Source organism: Podarcis raffonei, chromosome 8 (assembly GCF_027172205.1).
Source record: "Podarcis raffonei isolate rPodRaf1 chromosome 8, rPodRaf1.pri, whole genome shotgun sequence".
NCBI lineage: Eukaryota > Metazoa > Chordata > Lepidosauria > Squamata > Lacertidae > Podarcis > Podarcis raffonei.
Window position 1 is genome coordinate 32,101,676 of NC_070609.1, and position 16,532 is coordinate 32,118,207.

General features: G+C 48.6%; 1 protein-coding gene and 1 long non-coding RNA gene across 11 annotated transcripts in view; one reads left to right on the plus strand and one right to left on the minus strand.

Moving 5' to 3' along the window:
- The window catches only part of ADGRB2 (adhesion G protein-coupled receptor B2), a 162,374-nt gene that overhangs the window by 6,714 nt on the left and 139,128 nt on the right, over window positions 1-16,532 (minus strand). For 7 of the 10 annotated variants that reach the window (XM_053398961.1, XM_053398962.1, XM_053398966.1 and 4 more), the window contains 8 exons: window positions 15,897-15,966; window positions 15,094-15,160; window positions 14,641-14,726; window positions 11,838-11,936; window positions 5,296-5,467; window positions 3,140-3,235; window positions 2,100-2,139; window positions 545-1,209 (listed from right to left, as the gene is read on the minus strand). In XM_053398961.1, the coding sequence (XP_053254936.1) occupies window positions 545-1,209; window positions 2,100-2,139; window positions 3,140-3,235; window positions 5,296-5,467; window positions 11,838-11,936; window positions 14,641-14,726; window positions 15,094-15,160; window positions 15,897-15,966 (1,295 nt within the window). Of the gene's footprint in view, window positions 1-544; window positions 1,210-2,099; window positions 2,140-3,139; window positions 3,236-5,295; window positions 5,468-11,837; window positions 11,937-14,640; window positions 14,727-15,093; window positions 15,161-15,896; window positions 15,967-16,532 lie in introns of those variants that run through there. The other 3 variants (XM_053398960.1, XM_053398967.1, XM_053398964.1) reach the window with 3 other exon arrangements.
- Window positions 5,313-8,977, plus strand: LOC128418859 (uncharacterized). The gene is made up of 3 exons (XR_008331773.1): window positions 5,313-5,419; window positions 7,866-8,411; window positions 8,791-8,977. It is a non-coding gene; the product is annotated as an uncharacterized LOC128418859 (long non-coding RNA).

Consider the following 16,532-nt stretch of genomic DNA (forward strand, 5'->3'; position numbering starts at 1 on the left):
AAACTGACATAGTTCAGTATTCTTTGCTGCAAATTGGCCTTTGTATCGTTTGGAATATTCCTCAGCTATTGCATTAATTCATGCACACTCCCCTCTTTTGTGGCACCCTGTATTCATGCTCAAGCCACCAACTTGTGCATCCTTCTATAGATTTACCTGCACAGACATAGATTTTGCCCACGCACCCTCTCTTCTAGCCGGTGCATAATTTAATATTTTTGTAAACTGTTTTGAGGTTTTATTACAATCAAGCGGTATATACATCTTTTCAAACAAATAAATCAATAAAGTGGTGACCTGCAGATAAATACAGATGTAGGCATGCAGACTCGATGCCCATTCCCACTTTGAGAAAGCACTGTCTACACCAGCCTTGCTCCCATCAGCTACAGACAGCACAGCACTGTATTGGCCAGAGCTGATGGAAGTTGCTGTCCAACATACTTGGTAGCTGCTACATTGGGGGAGGCTGGCCTACATGTCGACTGCCTCTGCATGTCATCAAACAGGCTCCCGGCCTGCTCTCGCCCACTGCCGCTCTTACCTCCAGGGAGCCCACCTTCATGGCGGAGCCAGGCACAGTGCGTGGCATGGTGCGGCTGCGCTCTGACAGCTCTGAGGCCAAGATCTGCCGTACTGTCGGGTGCTGCTTGAACTGGAGGCCGTAGGGGTGCTTGACCGTCCCGTACGGCTGGTTCAGGTTCACGTTGATGTGGTCCATGGAGGCAAAGCTGGGGTAGGCCTCGGCTTCCATGGGGTGGCGGCCCTTGGCCAGGCCCGGTGCATCATCCAGTTTAATGTTGAGCTTGCCCTCCTCCCTGGTGAAGGGCTTAAGGCTCACTGTCCGCCGTGGCAGCACCATGTAGTTGCTCTCCAGGGTGGCCTCCTGTGGCCGCAGCCACCCATAATCCAACTGCCGCAGGCTGCTGTCGCCACACAGGTACACCGCCCCCCGAGCTGGATCCAAGTTGACGTCCTTCTTCGCAGGAGGGTCGTTGAGCTCGTTGAGCCCTTTCACAACATTGTGTGTCATTTTGGGCACCTGGACCAGGATGGAAGTGGGTGGGATATTCCCAGGAAGGGTGGAGAAGCCCAGGCTGCCCTCGGAGCTGGTGTTGAGCTTCGGATCCTCGTCCCCGTCCAGGGAGATGCGCGACAAGGTGCTCGTGATGGTGGCTGGGTTGCACGTGTTAACCTCTTTGAAGAGGACTGGGAGGGAAGTGGACAGTCAAATGGAACATGAAACAGTTTCTGGGAGAATTAAGGGGAGCACCTGCACTTAGGGAATGCTTCAGTCTGCGGATTTGGGGCTGGGTGGGAAGGAAGAAAGGTGGAAAAGTCCCTTTGGTGGGAGCACTTCTCAGTCTGAAGAGCACACCAGGGGAGGGTGTTAGCTGGTGCTGTTGTCATAAATGGAGGTAACCTGGAGATCCAAGTATGCTTAAAGAACAGCCCAGAAGAACCTGGAAGATGAGGTGGAACTGTCTCTGGGCACCTCTGGGCATGCAAATGCTGCGAGCTGGCATTTGCTAGCCTGGTGCCCTCCCAATGTTTTGGTTTTCACTTCTCGTCAGCCCCAGACAACATAGCTATACAAAGCTGGGAGAGATGACAGCATGGACATGCTGGCTGGGGCTGATGGGAACTGGCTGTGCAAAATATCTGGAGGGGACCAGGTTGGCAAAGACCACGGAATTGAAATTGTGAGCTGGGTAGATGACATGGCACAGGGGAGTTCCTTGTGGCCAGTTGTGAATACTGGGTGTGGGTGATTAATCGGAAGCCAGCTGAGCCTTAAGCTGGAAACTCATGGGACTGACAGCTAGTCTCTTTTGTCACCAGCTTGACCTAGCCCTTCCTATTTCCTTCCTGCCTGTGGGATGTGCTGTTCCTGGGGGGCTCAGGGGCTGGTTGCCTAGCATAGGACCATCCTTGCTAAAACACTATGCTCCTGATCCCTCTTCCCTATGGAGGCCCATGTTCTGCAATGTCCTCAGAAAGAACTTTAACTGACCCCTTCCCTATTCAATGATAAGCTCTTCCCAAAGCCTCCCTGGCTGACCCATACGAGTGCCAGAGAGAAAGGAAGAGGGACTCACCTGTCTGACACGCCAGGTCAACATCCTTTTCAAAATCTGTCTATAAAAACACAGAAAGAGGGGGAGAAAGGGAGAGAACGAAAGAGAGACGAGAGAGGAAGCGAGAGGAAGAGACAGAGAGAAGGTGGGAGTGGAGAAATGAATGCATCGTGGGCAACAAAGGTGGCTCAGTGATGTTCCTTAGCCAGCTTTGAGCCTTTCAAGAGGCATAAATATTACGCTGGAGAAGGGAGACCGAGTGCTTTTTGAACATTTTTAGGGAGTTACAGCCAACTACATTCTACTCAGAGCACTCAAGGAAATCAGTGGGCTGTTAGTTAATGCCTCTACTCTGCGTAGGCCTAGAATTGACTAAAACACTTTCTTTTGGAGATGCCACATAAAACCCACCCACCCACCCAAGCTCAAATGATTGTGCTGTATTTTCCTGTTCATATGCAACATGGTGGTGTTAAAATCTGACAACTGATTGACTACACACACACACACACACACACACACACACACACACAATATCAAAGATGGACATGCCTAATCCAAAATGGCAGCAATGTCATTTCCAAAATGGCAAGTTTTGCCACCTTGGATGTGTTGAAAGGCTAAAACATAGTGGCCAAGCTAGTGATTTAAGTCTCAGTAAACATAACCTCCCTAGATCAGTATTCCCTAACCTGGTGCCCTCCAGATGTTTTGGCCTAGGACACCCAACAGCCCCAATCCCCCTTAGTGTCTCCTCTGTCATAGAAATAACATTAGCTTAGGCCACAGAGCCCTTGTAAGAATCACTGACAGCATATGTGAAAACACTTGTGGGAAGCAGTATATAAGCACAGACCATTCCTTACTGTGTGTGCCCAGAAAGGTTCTAGATCATGTCAGCATCAGCTCTGCGAATATCCCATCAAGGAGGACTCAGCCAAAACAAGCTTGTGAAGGCCTAGAAGGGGATGCGGGGGGGGGGGGGGAGTGCAACATCCTTTGTGCACATGTGACCGGTTCTCCCTCTCCCACCCTACAACATGGGCCCCACACTCACTCACCATGATCTGGACTTGCCCGTTCTTGCAGGAGTCAGGGGAGTTCTCATTCTCGTCACTCTTGCACACTCCGATCTGGCACTTCACCACATCTTGTACCTGGGAGAGGTACAGACAGGCAATGTGGTCTCAAGTCTCTGGAGGCCTCAGACCTTCTCCCTCACTCTGGCTCCTGTTCTGTTGCTACTTCCCCCACCAACCAGAGCCAACACTGGTGGTAGAGAGGATCAAGTTCCATCTCCACCTGTTGGCTTGACCAGGGGTGGGGAACCTTTTCAAACACTGAGGGCCACATTCCCTCGTAGGCAACCTTTCGGGAGCTGCATGCCAGTGACTGCGGGAGGGGGGAAAGGGGAGAGATGCAGAAGTGGGCGGAGCAAAATAGAGGTGCATGAGCTGTGGGCGGCATGTGCTTGGGGAGGGCTTTGCATCAGTTTCTGCTTCCAATCGTGCAGCAACAAATTTCCTACTGCTGCTTATACACTGTTACCTTGGGAGTATTTGTGAGCTAGCATCAAGCCTCCCTTCAACCCCTCCCCCCCCCAATGCTTTTGTTTATTAGTCTGCATAAATTGTGACTTGCTCAGCTTGCGTGCCTAAAGCACACCAGCCGTTTCGGAGGAGCTTCTTAGCACCCCGGTGCCAGCCTTAATGCCGCTGAGCGACCAAATCTGTGGCAAGGACATGGCCATTACTAGCTCCTCGCTCCTGACAGGAGAGTGAGGGATGTGGAAAGCAGCTGGCAGCAGCGGGCATTGCATGGGCCACCTCTGCGGGGCCTGTGCTTTATGTTTATGGAGCAGTCGCTCACCACCCATCGGGCGAAGATAAATGGGGGAGTGTAAAAAGTCAAGGGTAGGGAGAAAAACTCTGGCCTGCAGTGTGTATATGGATGAAATACGAAGAAGGTTGTCTCCATGTAGGCTGAGGGAAATGTAGCCAATTCTCCACCTATGTCCCAGGCAGCCATTAATTGGACTGACTGATTTAGAACCCGAGCAAATGAAAGTGGGTTGGGATGGCAAAGGCCATTTATTTATTTTTTGCTTCATAAAAATTATATACTGCTTGATAGTAGGAAAAAACCTCAAAGCTTTGAACAGTGGGGTGTGTGTGGAATAAATAAATTGGGGGATTCTCCTTCTCTGTGTCCCATCAAAAAGACTGCCCCCTCTGTGTAGGCCAGGGGTGGGGAACCTCAGGCCCAGGGTCCAAATGTGGCCCTCCAGGCCTCTCCATCAGGTCCATGGACCCCCAGGCCACACCCCTCTATGACTCTGTTTGCCTGCCAGGTGTGCAGGTGTAAAATTCTGGACTGTGCATGCCTTGCATGTAGGCTATGTTGCTGTTATTTCTCCCACTTTTTACCTCTGGCTACATCTACCACTGGTATGTGGCCCCTGGAGGGAATGTGGCCTATGGCCTTCAAGAGGTTGGGTTCACCTCAGTGCAGAACAGTGATTCCCAAATGCTAGACAGGAGAGGTCGACTTATTATCTAAATGAAAACTGGAAAAACCTGCTGTTCTTAAAGCTGAGCTGAAATGTTCCATCCCCAAGAAAAATGGGAGCACCAGCAGGGGCAGACTTAAGTGGTTTTTATTTGGAGGGGATGTCAAAAAGTTTTCTGTATATGAATTTATTGTCAGAGAAGGAAAAAGGCTTGAGGTTGTTGTTTTTTAGATGCCTGTTAAACCAGCCTAATTTTGAGAGGCTACAAATTGGAGAAATGTATTATTACATCCCACTTTTTTATTTCAAGGCGTGCATGGCTCCCCCCCCCCCATTTTATCATCACAAGAACCCTATGAGGTACATTAGGCGGAGAAATGATGACTGGCCCTGGTCACCCAATGAGATTCAAAACCCTGGTATGCCGTGTCCTAGCCCAATGCCCTAACCACTACACAACAACAGCTCTTGGAGTTCGTTATCAGTTTGTTAGAGCGTGGTGCTGATAATACCAAGGTTGCAGGTTGAATCCACATAGGGTCTACCTGCATCTTGGTACTGCATCTAAGGATCCCCTACAATTCCATGATTCTGTGATCTCTCCTTCATGTGTTTTGTGTTTGTTAAAATAATGACTCAGGAAAGAGAAAGCACAGCAGGAGGACACCCAATGAAAGTCCCAGCACATTGGCAGTGCATGTCGCCCACCTCTCTGCGCAGAAAGCAGTGGACCGTGATGATGACGAAGCCCTGGACCGAGTTGAAGACTGCAAAGAGGACCTGGAAGAGGATGGAGCGCCGGTCGGTCATGGCGAGCACAGCCGACATCCAGGTGAGCGCCAGCAGGGGAAGGACCACGCAGGAGCTCCATAGCGATGCCCTGGGAGGGGGGGCGGGAGGGGAGAAGGTGTGAGAGAGAGGTGCAGGAGCCAATCACAAAGGAGAAGGGGAATGCACACGGGCCGGGTCACCCATGCCACCCGACAAGAGCCCCTTTGCATACGATTGGTAGGTGACCAAAGGAGTTTGGGAGGGGGCAGAAGGTGATGGCAGGAAGCAGTTTAGTGCTGGCAGATGAGCATACATTAAGCAACATGGCAGAGGGTGGAGGGTTCCAGGAACATACGGATCTGTTCAGTTATGCTTATATATCTAGAGAGATGTTTGGGCTCTGTGCAGACACCATGGAAAATGTATGGGCTCCCTGCTTCCTTCAGTGAAGCAACACACTCTGCACCTGGTCAGAGGCATTGCCCACTTGTCCCTTAAGGCTCTATGTCAGAGCATGGCTGTTAGATACACCCTCCCATGTCTAGTGGATTCTGGTGGCCTTTAATGATGAGGACCACGAGGAAGACCAAGATTCCCCTGCATCTAGCAGCTCAGTTATTTTCCTTTCCTTCATTTTTTAACGACCTCAGCCTTGTCTTAGCTGCATCTCAGCTTCTTACCTCAGTCCCCCAACCCACCCTAACTGATCTGCCACATAGCTTTGCCTGTCAGGGCAACAGGTACATGGCTTCTGCACCTTTTCCTTGCAAATACACCAGGGGATGCTAAACCCCAGTTCAAGGGGCCTGATCTGCCACACTGCCTGCCGTTTTTTCTGCCGCACCCTCTGCAGCACCTACCAATTGTGGGGGTGGCAACAAGAACAAAAATCAGATCTGGGGAAAAATCGGCTCCTCCATGCATACCAGTTCCCTGATGGGGATGCAAACCACCTCCCTCCCTTGTCATCAGAGTGATCATTTGATGACAATGGAGGGTGCAATAACCCATGTCCTCAGCTGATCTTCCTGAGTTAGATGAGAAACGGGGGCTGTGTGCACCCTGTAAGAGTTAGGGGTGTCCACACTGACTTCTGGCATGTGGCCCCTGGAGGGTGGGCCAAAGGTAAACGTGGCCCTTAGGCCACAAATTGTTAGCCACCCCTGTAAAGTAAAGATAAAGGGACCCCTGACCATTAGGTCCAGTCGTGACCGACTCTGGGGTTGCGGCGCTCATCTCGCTTTATTGGCCGAGGGAGCCGGCGTACAGCTTCCGGGTCATGTGGCAAGCATGACTAAGCTGCTTCTGGTGAACCAGAGCAGCGCACGGAAACGCCGTTTACCTTCCCGCCGGAGCGGTACCTATTTATCTACTTGCACTTGGACGTGCTTTCGAACTGCTAAGTTGGCAGGAGCAGGGACCGAGCAATGGGAGCTCACCCCATCGCAGGGATTCGAACCGCCAACCTTCAGATCAGCAAATCCTAGGCTCTGTGGTTTAACCCACAGTGTCACCCGCATCCCAGCCACCCCTGTAGTAAGCAATAAATAAATGTAATTGCAGCCTTGGCATTGGCAGGGTCCCAGTATCCAAGAACTGGGGTGAAAGAGGCAGTTGACCTGGGATTTGAATTTCTGTGAGGCCTATGCATTAGCTCCCAGCTTTGTCTACACCGACTGGGCACCCTTCTGAGGTTTATTTCTTCAGTGACACCATTGGTAAGTTTGTGGGTCAAACTAGACAAGCTGGTGAGAGATCCATAAGCAGCTTTTTCAATAGGATGTAGGCTTCACAGAGGCCCAGAAAGCGACTGGGGACTGGGTAGGCCAGGAGGTTAAGGAATAACTGCATCCTTTGCCCTCACCATGCCCCACCCCACAATCCAATGAGTGTGGTACTCAATGCTTCCCCCCCAAAAAAAAAATGTTTAGGGGTACTCTCATTTTGACTCAAGAAAATCACAATTTTATAGTTTAAATTGGGTAAAAGAAGTACAGTAAATGGACAAAAGTACAAAGATTCACAAAATGTTTAGGGGGTATGCGTCCCCCTGCATCGCCCCAGAAAAAAAAGCACTGTCTGCAACCACATTTTCTCTAGAGGTATCCTAATTGTTAAGAAGGGGTTGTCTTGCAACGCGATTGCACTTTTTTTTTTAAGATGAGAACTGTCCATATCAAAACAGCTCTAGCAGAGACATAGCACCTCCTCCCCAAATTCCACATCTGGCCACATTTGGGTGGGGTGAGGAGAAATGTAAAAATAAAATCCATTTTAGAGCTGCTGTTTAACTCCATGCACATTGCCCTCTTTGCCTTTCCAGATCAAAATGGAAACTTTTCCCAGATGTGATGGATTCCCTTCATTTTCTCTCTGTCATGCAGAGAGAGAAAGAGAAAGAGAGAGATGAGAAAAGGGAGGCAGCTGCAGCTCATGCATGTGATTAATTAGACCTAACTATCTTTTAATTCTAACGTCTCCTCTTGTGCTTCGCTCGGCTGTTAAAGGCTCATTATAGGAAATGCAAGAAAACAGGGAGAATGTTCCTGGCAATATAATCGGGAGAAGACACTGTGAAGGGGAAGCGGATGGAACCAAGTGGCGCCTATTGCCAGTTTGCCAAACATCACCTGAAGGTTTGTTTCCACCAGTGCATTTTGTCTTTTGCATAGTCCCTCACTCCCCAAATTGTTGAGGGTCCTGATTTTGATCTTGCAAGAAAGCGCAGCCCACCAGGCAAGGCTCCTGCACAAGGCTTGTCAAGGGCAGGACAGACAGAACTATAAGTAAGGATGCCAGAGAATCCAGTCGTAAATGGAAATGGGGACAGAAACTTCTGTAATTCACATGTTTTGTGCAAGGTCTGAAACAGAAACCATGCAAGCAAATACAAGCGGAAGTGGCTATTGTTCTTTCTTTAGCCCGCAAATGTTACATAAAAAGTTACATTCTTTTCTGCACTGTTTGTGACATGACATTTCCCTTCCGTTGAAATGCATCAGAATTAATTATGTCAGTTTTGGCTAATGCTGATAGTGAGAAACATAATGTAGGTTTTAAAGGTAAAGGTAAAGGTACCCCTGCCCGTACGGGCCAGTCTTAACAGACTCTGGAGTTGTGCGCCCATCTCACTTAAGAGGCCAGGGGCCAGCGCTGTCCGGAGACACTTCCGGGTCACGTGGCCAGCGTGACAAAGCTGCATCTAGCGAGCCAGCGCAGCACACGGAAACGGCGTTTACCTTCCCGCCAGTAAGCGGTCCCTATTTCTCTACTTGCACCTGGGGGTGCTTTCGAACTGCTAGGTTGGAAGGCACTGGGACCGAGCAACGGGAGCGCACCCCGCCGCGGGGATTTGAACCGCCGACCTTTCGATCGGCAAGCCCTAGGCGCTGAGGCTTTTACCCACAGCGCCACCCGCGTCCCTTTATGTAGGTTTTAGTGGAAGCCAAACTGTAGAGGAACGGAAATGGAGCTGATTGCAATGGACAGAGTCAGTCACTGACATTGGCTGTGACTTTAAGAACTTCTGCTTGGGATATTTCCTCCTCCCTCCCCGTTCCCCCTTTTTCATGTGACATGATGTCTTTTCAGTCTGCGAGCTGAAGGGCTGGAACCCCCTTAGAACTGATTTTTGCCTACCACTCTGGGAGCCTCTCTGGCTATAATGGGCGGGGCACAAATGCTTTAAAAAGATAAATAAGCAAGGCTCATTAAGATGAATGGAGCTGTGCTGGAGTGTGAGAGTGCTCTAGGTGCTCAGTTTCTCAGTTTTACTACATTTAATTTGTCCCATTTCCACATAGGCTGGTTGTTTAAATTTTAAGAAAGTCCATGTGAAAGTATGTGTGCATTTTCATGCATGTTAATCTTGACATGTTCCCTATGCAACCTATGTCTAGAATATGCATTTTTTGCAACCAAATCTCACCTGAATATGGGAAACTGGTGGTCTTCTAGATGTTGGTGGGCTCTTAACTCCCATCCTTCATGACCACTGGCCACACTGGCTGGGGCTGATGGGAGTTGGAGTCCAACAACATCAGGAGGGCCACCAGTTTCCTAATACATTTGCTTGTCTATCCTCCCCCCCTTTCTCTTTCATTCAGAGAAGAGCAAATTCTGAAGCAGAGCTGTGTTTCAGTTTGCGTACCGTTTCAGGATGTGCAAATGTGGTAGGTTCACATTAAAATGCAAACAGAATGGATTTCTGTCCCTTCCCTGGTGGGTGCCAACCGGGCCTAATTCTAGAGGCTTATAAGAATAATCAATTTGCAAGAGGAGATGGAGGAACTCCATGCTGCCCAACTCTCCCCTCCCCCCCGGGTAGGTTGGACAAGCTGGTACATGGTTTCTGCCCTGCTGCCAAAATAATTTCCATCTGAAGCAATTCACACATAAGGGGATTTTTCAAAAAGTGCTTCTTCAGCAAGGTGTGTTTTGTGTGTGTGTGTGTGTGTGTGTGTGTTTTACTGCCTTTAAAAATTAAAAAACCCTTAAGCCACAGTCACTTCGCTTCCCTGCTCATCTCCCTGGAGCAAGCCCAGATGCCGCTGGCAACAGACCTGGGAGCAGAAGAGCAACTGATGGCAGCGGAGTCAGTGTGTGTGTGGGGGGGGGTGTAGTTTAGCCTCAGGGCCTTGCAGGTACTGAGGAAGAGCAGGTGGCTCACAGTCCTTCCTGGTGGAGAGAGCAGAAAGGAGCAGAGTGACATTCTATGGCTCTACTACTGCAGCTGTTCTATTGAAGAGCTTGGCTCAAACGTAATGCAGCGTCTGGGATTGCCTTGTGGGCACCCTAAAAGGACAGTAAACAAACAGTTCTTCAATTCATTAGATTTTTTAAAAATAGTTTTTGAAAGTGTCTTTTTTTAAAAAAAATGACCTAAAGGAGTTTTGACAGTTCAGTAGAGAGAAGATTCTGAGGTGATAAATTCAACTGCACAAGCATCCCTCTCGACTGCCATTGCCATTTGGGTGAAGGCCAGACCTACTGGCTGCTTCTTGCAAATAGTTTTGGCAGTGCTGAAAAACATCTTCCATTTCAAAAAATAAAATAAAAATATGATGTTGATTTTTCAGCACTACTGGCAAATGAAGTGTTTCCTCTGTTCTTTAAACTGCCCTCTCTTAAGAACGTCCTCCATGACATCATGGAGCTAAATTCTGCATCATCAACATAATGACATCTCATTTGCTGCATGATCTAGGTCTGCAGCCTGGTGTCCTCCAGATGTTTTGGCCTACAACTCCCATCAGATGTGCTGGCTAGGGCTGATGAGAGTTATGGTCCAAAACACCAGAAGGACACCAGGCTGGGGGATGCTGATCTAGGTGACAGATTCAGGAAGGAGGAGGTAGTTGAAGCATCCTAGAAAAGGCAGCACAGAGGTGAAAACAGCCACATGAAGGGACCATGGCGGCGCCACACAGAGCCTCAGTGCTTTGGGGGATAAAGTTCCACCCCACTGAAATGGCAGCTTCCAGTCTGAAACAAGAAGCCCTGGTTTGGCAAGGAAAGAAGAGGTTTCAGTGGTGGAAAAACCATATGTGCTCTGCATTCAAAGGTCCAAAGTTCAATCTATGACCACTGGTGGAGGAATGGGAGTGCAGAGGAGTGGCCCACCCCTGGCACCACTATTCCGGTAGGGTGCCATCACGGCGCCCCCCCGGACATGTGCCACGCATCCCCCACGCACGCCAAGCGCCACGCCCCCAGAACACGTGCCACTGTCTATGACATCTCAAAGATTGAGGATCACAGGAATTCAGAAAACAGAGACCCTGGGAATTGGTTGCCAGCCAGAGCAGACAATAGTATGTGGTGGGGGTGGGGAATTGAATCTGGCCCATGAGCTGCATGTCCTTACCTCCCCCAGCCCCAGAGGGGCCAAGCTAAACAGGTAGATGGGGTCACCCCCCCCTCCCTGCCATCTGACAGCAGATCCATTTCCCTTGGCCTAATCACAGCAGTGCTTGTGAAGGTGCAGCACTTCCAAAGTACCAACAAGCAGCTGATCGTTGTTGCTCAGGGCATTCTTTGTAGGTAACTGTGCAAGCCCTACTTTTGACATGAGCCACATCTTTACCTGCCCCTTACCTGGCGTCACATAGGAGCAGGTGGGTGTGACTTGGCTGAAACAGCCTTGTGGGCTAAATGGGGAGGCCTGGTGGAGCTAATGAGATTTGGAGGCTGGAGGTTCCCCATCACTGCTCCATGGTATCCATCAACCGGCACTATAAAGAGGCTCCACAGCATCAAAAGTAATTGCTAGCTAAGGAATTGCGCCTTAAGTAAACGTTAGCAGTTCCCGTGAGAGCAGGTGACATTTCTAACTGTAAAATTACAGAGCCCAGCCGAGTGAAAGAAAAATTTAGCACCCATCAACATGCACTGTCAACAAAGCAGCCAGAGAGAGAGAGAGAGAGAGAGAAGGCAGCCAGCAGAGCAAGTGCGTGAGGAGGACAGACAGAGAGACTAACATGGCGCTGTTGGCAGTGGCGGTGAGCAGGGCTGTGCTGGAGACCACACCGCACTTGGTACATTTCAAGAGCAGGCTGCCACACGGGGGATCCTTGAAGCTGAGGGTGATCCCAGTTCCACACCGACCAACATGCATTATGTTACACCCACCAGCCCATCAAGGTGTGGAAGGGAAGAGGCACAGCAAGAAGACAAAGTAGCCAGAAGGAAAAGGAGGCGACAAGGCAACAAGACAACAGGAGGAGGAATGGGGAGAAAGCAATTGAGAAGGGGGAAAGAGAAGAGAGAAACAGAGAGCTGGGTTAGTTGCAGGAAGCACGGCTTGTTAATGGCCAGCATGAAGCAAGGCAGGCAGAAATTCAAGGGCAGGATTTAGCCCCTTTGGCAGATGCTGAAGAGGAGGGGAAAGGCTGCCTTTTGGGGAGAGAGGGTGGGACTTGGCATTGTCCCTCTTCTATCTCAAGCTGTGCCATACATACTCAGCAGTGTCTCCTGACATTCCAGGCAACAGGCAGAGGCTGAGCCCTCCTCCCTGCCATTCCACCATCAACTGGAGCTCTGCTGCCCCAGAAGCTTTGAATAAGGTGTTCTTAAAATGAGGGTTTGAGCTTTTTGCCACTTTGTGTGTGTGAGACAGATGCTGTACGATCAGGGCAGGAACACTCTACACAGTGGGCCACTGATGTCTGCACATGACAAAAATGGCACTTTGAGGGTGAGCAGAGCTCTGACTCTCAATGTAGATCTGGGCAATTTGGGCACCCAACCCTCTAAGATTGGCAACAGGAATGCTGTTTGCCCCAATGTCTCGACCCCAAAATAAATTTGGATTTTTGAGTGTTCATTACTTAATAAACTTTTCAAAGGATTGATTTGCTCAAAAATCCCATTTAGGGGCTGCTCCCCATTTCCTTGAAGGCCTTATTCTGGAGAAGGACAAGCAGATAATGAGTTCCTATCAACATGCAGCCAATGCACAGTGTGCCTTTTCCCACTGGGGATTGTGGGGCTGTTGATCCTGAGCAGGAAATGCTATTCCCTGGGAGGGTTTCTGTTCAAGGGAGCCCTTCAGTGTATGTTACCCTCCTCCCTTCTTCATGGTAAGGGGCTGGCAGGGAAATACAGTGCTGGGATATTAGTCAGTTCCACTCTGAGTCAGACTCTATTCAAAGTAGGACCTTGGACGATTTAAAGTGGCCCGCCTCATTCAAGTTTGGGGGTGTTCTTTCAAACCTCCCCCATTTCTAAAAGTAATTTTATGCACACACATTTATGAATGCATGCACACAGACTCACATACGTGCACACTCCCATTCATTGTTTTAATCTCTCTGGGACTCAAAATAGGAAGGGAAAGTGGAGTAGATGTTTTACTGCCATCATTAACTCTGAGCAAAGCCGCCATGGGGTGACTTTAGCGGTGCATTTTTTCAGGGCTCACTTTCTCAACCTAAACCCACTGTTCTCAGCTGAGCCAGCCAGTGTTTCCAGCAGCTATTGCAGCTGCCTGTGGAGAACCCCCTCGCAACCCTTCCTCCCAGCATTGCTGCTGTGTTCCAGCTTGCTCACCCTCCCTCCCATAGAGCCTAGCTTCTTCTTGGGTTTGAAGCTGCATCGGAGAACAAGCAGGCTCTCAGCAGGCGGTTGTAGCAGCTGTTGGAACAGCTAGCTGCTACAGGCACCTGGAGGCTTCACACCATGTGGCACTCTGTTCGCAAGCGCTTGTGTGAAAGAGGGCTTGCAGGAGTTGATGCTCTTTTCCCTAAAGTAACAAAAAACTGGTAACTAAGTAAAGTCTGAGCAACCACGCAGGTAGCATGCAAACCTACCTTGGGAACTCAGAGTTATACCTTGTCTTTCTGAGATGCTAAAGTGCATTTCTGATGCATTATAAAAGCTTTCCCCAAAATGGCATCTTCCAGATGCATTGAACTATAACGCCCATCAGTTCCAGTTAGCATGACTATGCTGGATGGGACTGATGGGGAGTTGTAGTCTAATACATCTGGAGGGTGTAAGTTTGGGGAAAGGCTGCATTGCACCCAAAAAAGCTAAGGTCACATTGGATTCAGAAGGGGCAGTATGTGTATGCATGTGTCTGTGATATCAAGGGGAGTTAAAACACTTTCCAATACGACTAGCAAAGCAGACTACATGGGGGGGGGTTGTGCGTCTGTAAGTTGCCACCAAATTTTCAGCTGAACCTGGTGAACTTGGAGGTCCCTGCTTAGAAAACATAAAAGCCCTTCCACATCAGAACAAAGGCCCATTTAGTCCAGCATTCTGTACTCACAGCGGGAAGCCTACAAGCAGGACCTGAGGGCAACAGCAATCTCCGCAATCAAGCTCCCCAGTGAGTGATATTCAGAGGGATACCGCCTCCAATACTGGTGGGAGTACACAGTCAAAAGCAGCTCACCAGATGGGATGGAGCCACTATGCTAGCTTCTCAGCAGGTGAGTCACTGTTACTTACTGGGAGAGAGCCCCTTCTGTATATAGCCAGCATGGCTGGTAGCCGCTGGTAGCCAAATATCCATATTAATTATTTTCAGAATCTGCTATAAAAACCAGATTGCTGGGATTTCTCCCTATGCAAAGGTAGTGGGGTGGGCTCCCCCCAAAAAACCCTTTATATTTTGCTCAGCAGGAGACAAGCACCCTTCCTTCCTACATCATTGCGCCACCACATATATGGCACCTTGTTCTCCTGGCAGGTATGACAGCTTCAGCATTTTGTCATAAAAAAGAGTATCTGGAATTGGTGTGTACAGTGTGTGTTTGTGTGGGGGGAAGGCCTTACCCAGCTCGCTGCTTTTTGGACTTATCTGAGATGCCATCCCGAGACATGAGCTTGTTGAAGACGATGATTCCGATCAGCATGTTGACCTGGCAGTGGAGAGAGAGAGAGAGATCCACAATCAGAAGCATCCACAGGGCTATCTAATTTCTAGGCCCCTTAAAATTCACATTGCAGCAGACAGCTGTTAAATGAAAAAAGATGCCTCAAAGTGACTTACAATTCCATAAAATGCAAAAACAGCCCCTTTAAAAGCAAACAAAAAACCCCAGCAACAATGAAAGCAAAGGGCATATCAACAAAATTTCTTAAAGTGCTCAACCTAAAAGGGAGAAAATGACGTGTCTCCTAAAGGCCTTTTGAAGGCATGGAAAGCGATGAAATGGCAGCATAGTAAATGATCCGCAGAACAAGCTAACGGCCACCAACACCACTGGGCAGCATTTGAGCACCTACCAGAACAATCACAGCAGCAGGGCCAACAAAGGCGTAGAGCAGCCCTCCTTCAAGGGACAGCCAGCAGCTGGGGAGAGAAGCCAAGAAAGAGGAGGAAAGGTCAAGAAAGATCTCAGAGTTTAAGGCTCCTGGATTCCAAGTTTTTAAACAGGAGCAGGAGAAATAGTCAGTTTTGATTTCTCAGTTTCTCACTTTTCCAATTTTAAGTTCAGTTCTCCATGTTTCTTATTAGTTCAATATTTTATATATATTTTAAAAAACCTCATGAAAATTCATCAGCATTTTAGTGTGAATTTCTCCTTACATAAACACATTTTTTGATGGAAGCCACCCAATGGGTGGGGCAACCCACTTAGATGGGCAGGATACTACTACTACTACTAACATTAAGCAACTTTGTCTAATGTGCACATTTTTTCAAAGCAATTTCCCCTAATACACGACATTTTTGTATGAAGTTTTAATGTATACATGCATTTAAATCCAAACATTACCCTAGGATATGCATTTTTTTCCAAGCATTATTTGGCTGGAGATCTGCATTACAATATTTGGAAAAATGTGAACTTTGAGGGTTGTCTATGTTTCAGTTCACTTGTTTTGGAAATTGTGAATTAGGCTCACTGACCTTTAAATGCAAACTGATTTAAATCCTCCCTCCTATCAATATCTACACAGCCTGCTCCCATCTCAGATGCGTTGGGGGTTCTTAAGTTCTCCTTAGATGTTTCAATTCTCCTTCCCCCTCCCCATTTTATTTTAAGAAGATGAGACCAGAAAGCTTTGGAACCTATGGAACCTACTAGCTGGATGTTCCGTATCCTTTGGTCCGAGTAAAGCCGACAGAGACAGCAACTACCAAGGCTGGCAACCCTACATGGGAAATATAGAGACGAAAATGCAGGTAAAACCACAAAAGAATTCTGCATCTGAAGCACTTTGTGGAGAACCAGCTACCAGGGACAGGGGAACTGGGTCCAAGGGATGGGGAAAGGACCCCGCCCCTTAAAACATACACATTCCCCCCCCCCAAAGCATTTGCATCATTAACTGCATTGCAAAATTCAGAGGGCTATGAGATTCTGACTGATAGCTGTGTTCTGCATGTTGTTCGGCAGTTCTGAACCTGGACCATTGAACTAGGTTGATTCACTTTAAAATGCAGCCTGAATAAAATCCCCATCCATTCCTACATCTGACCATCTCACAAACCATCTTGGTTTCTATGAGCAGTTCTTTGACATAGTCCCAAAATCCCCAGGGGGGTTGGGAGCACTTGCAAAGAATGCTCTCAAAACCCAGCACGATATATTTTTAATGCATCCTTGGAATGGAGGGGGAGAGGTAATGGGCAGCAGGAGAGAGTTCTGCTTACTAGCAGTGAAGCATGCAGGCCTGCTAAGCTCCTGACCTTGAAGTGACAGTTCTGACCATGCTCA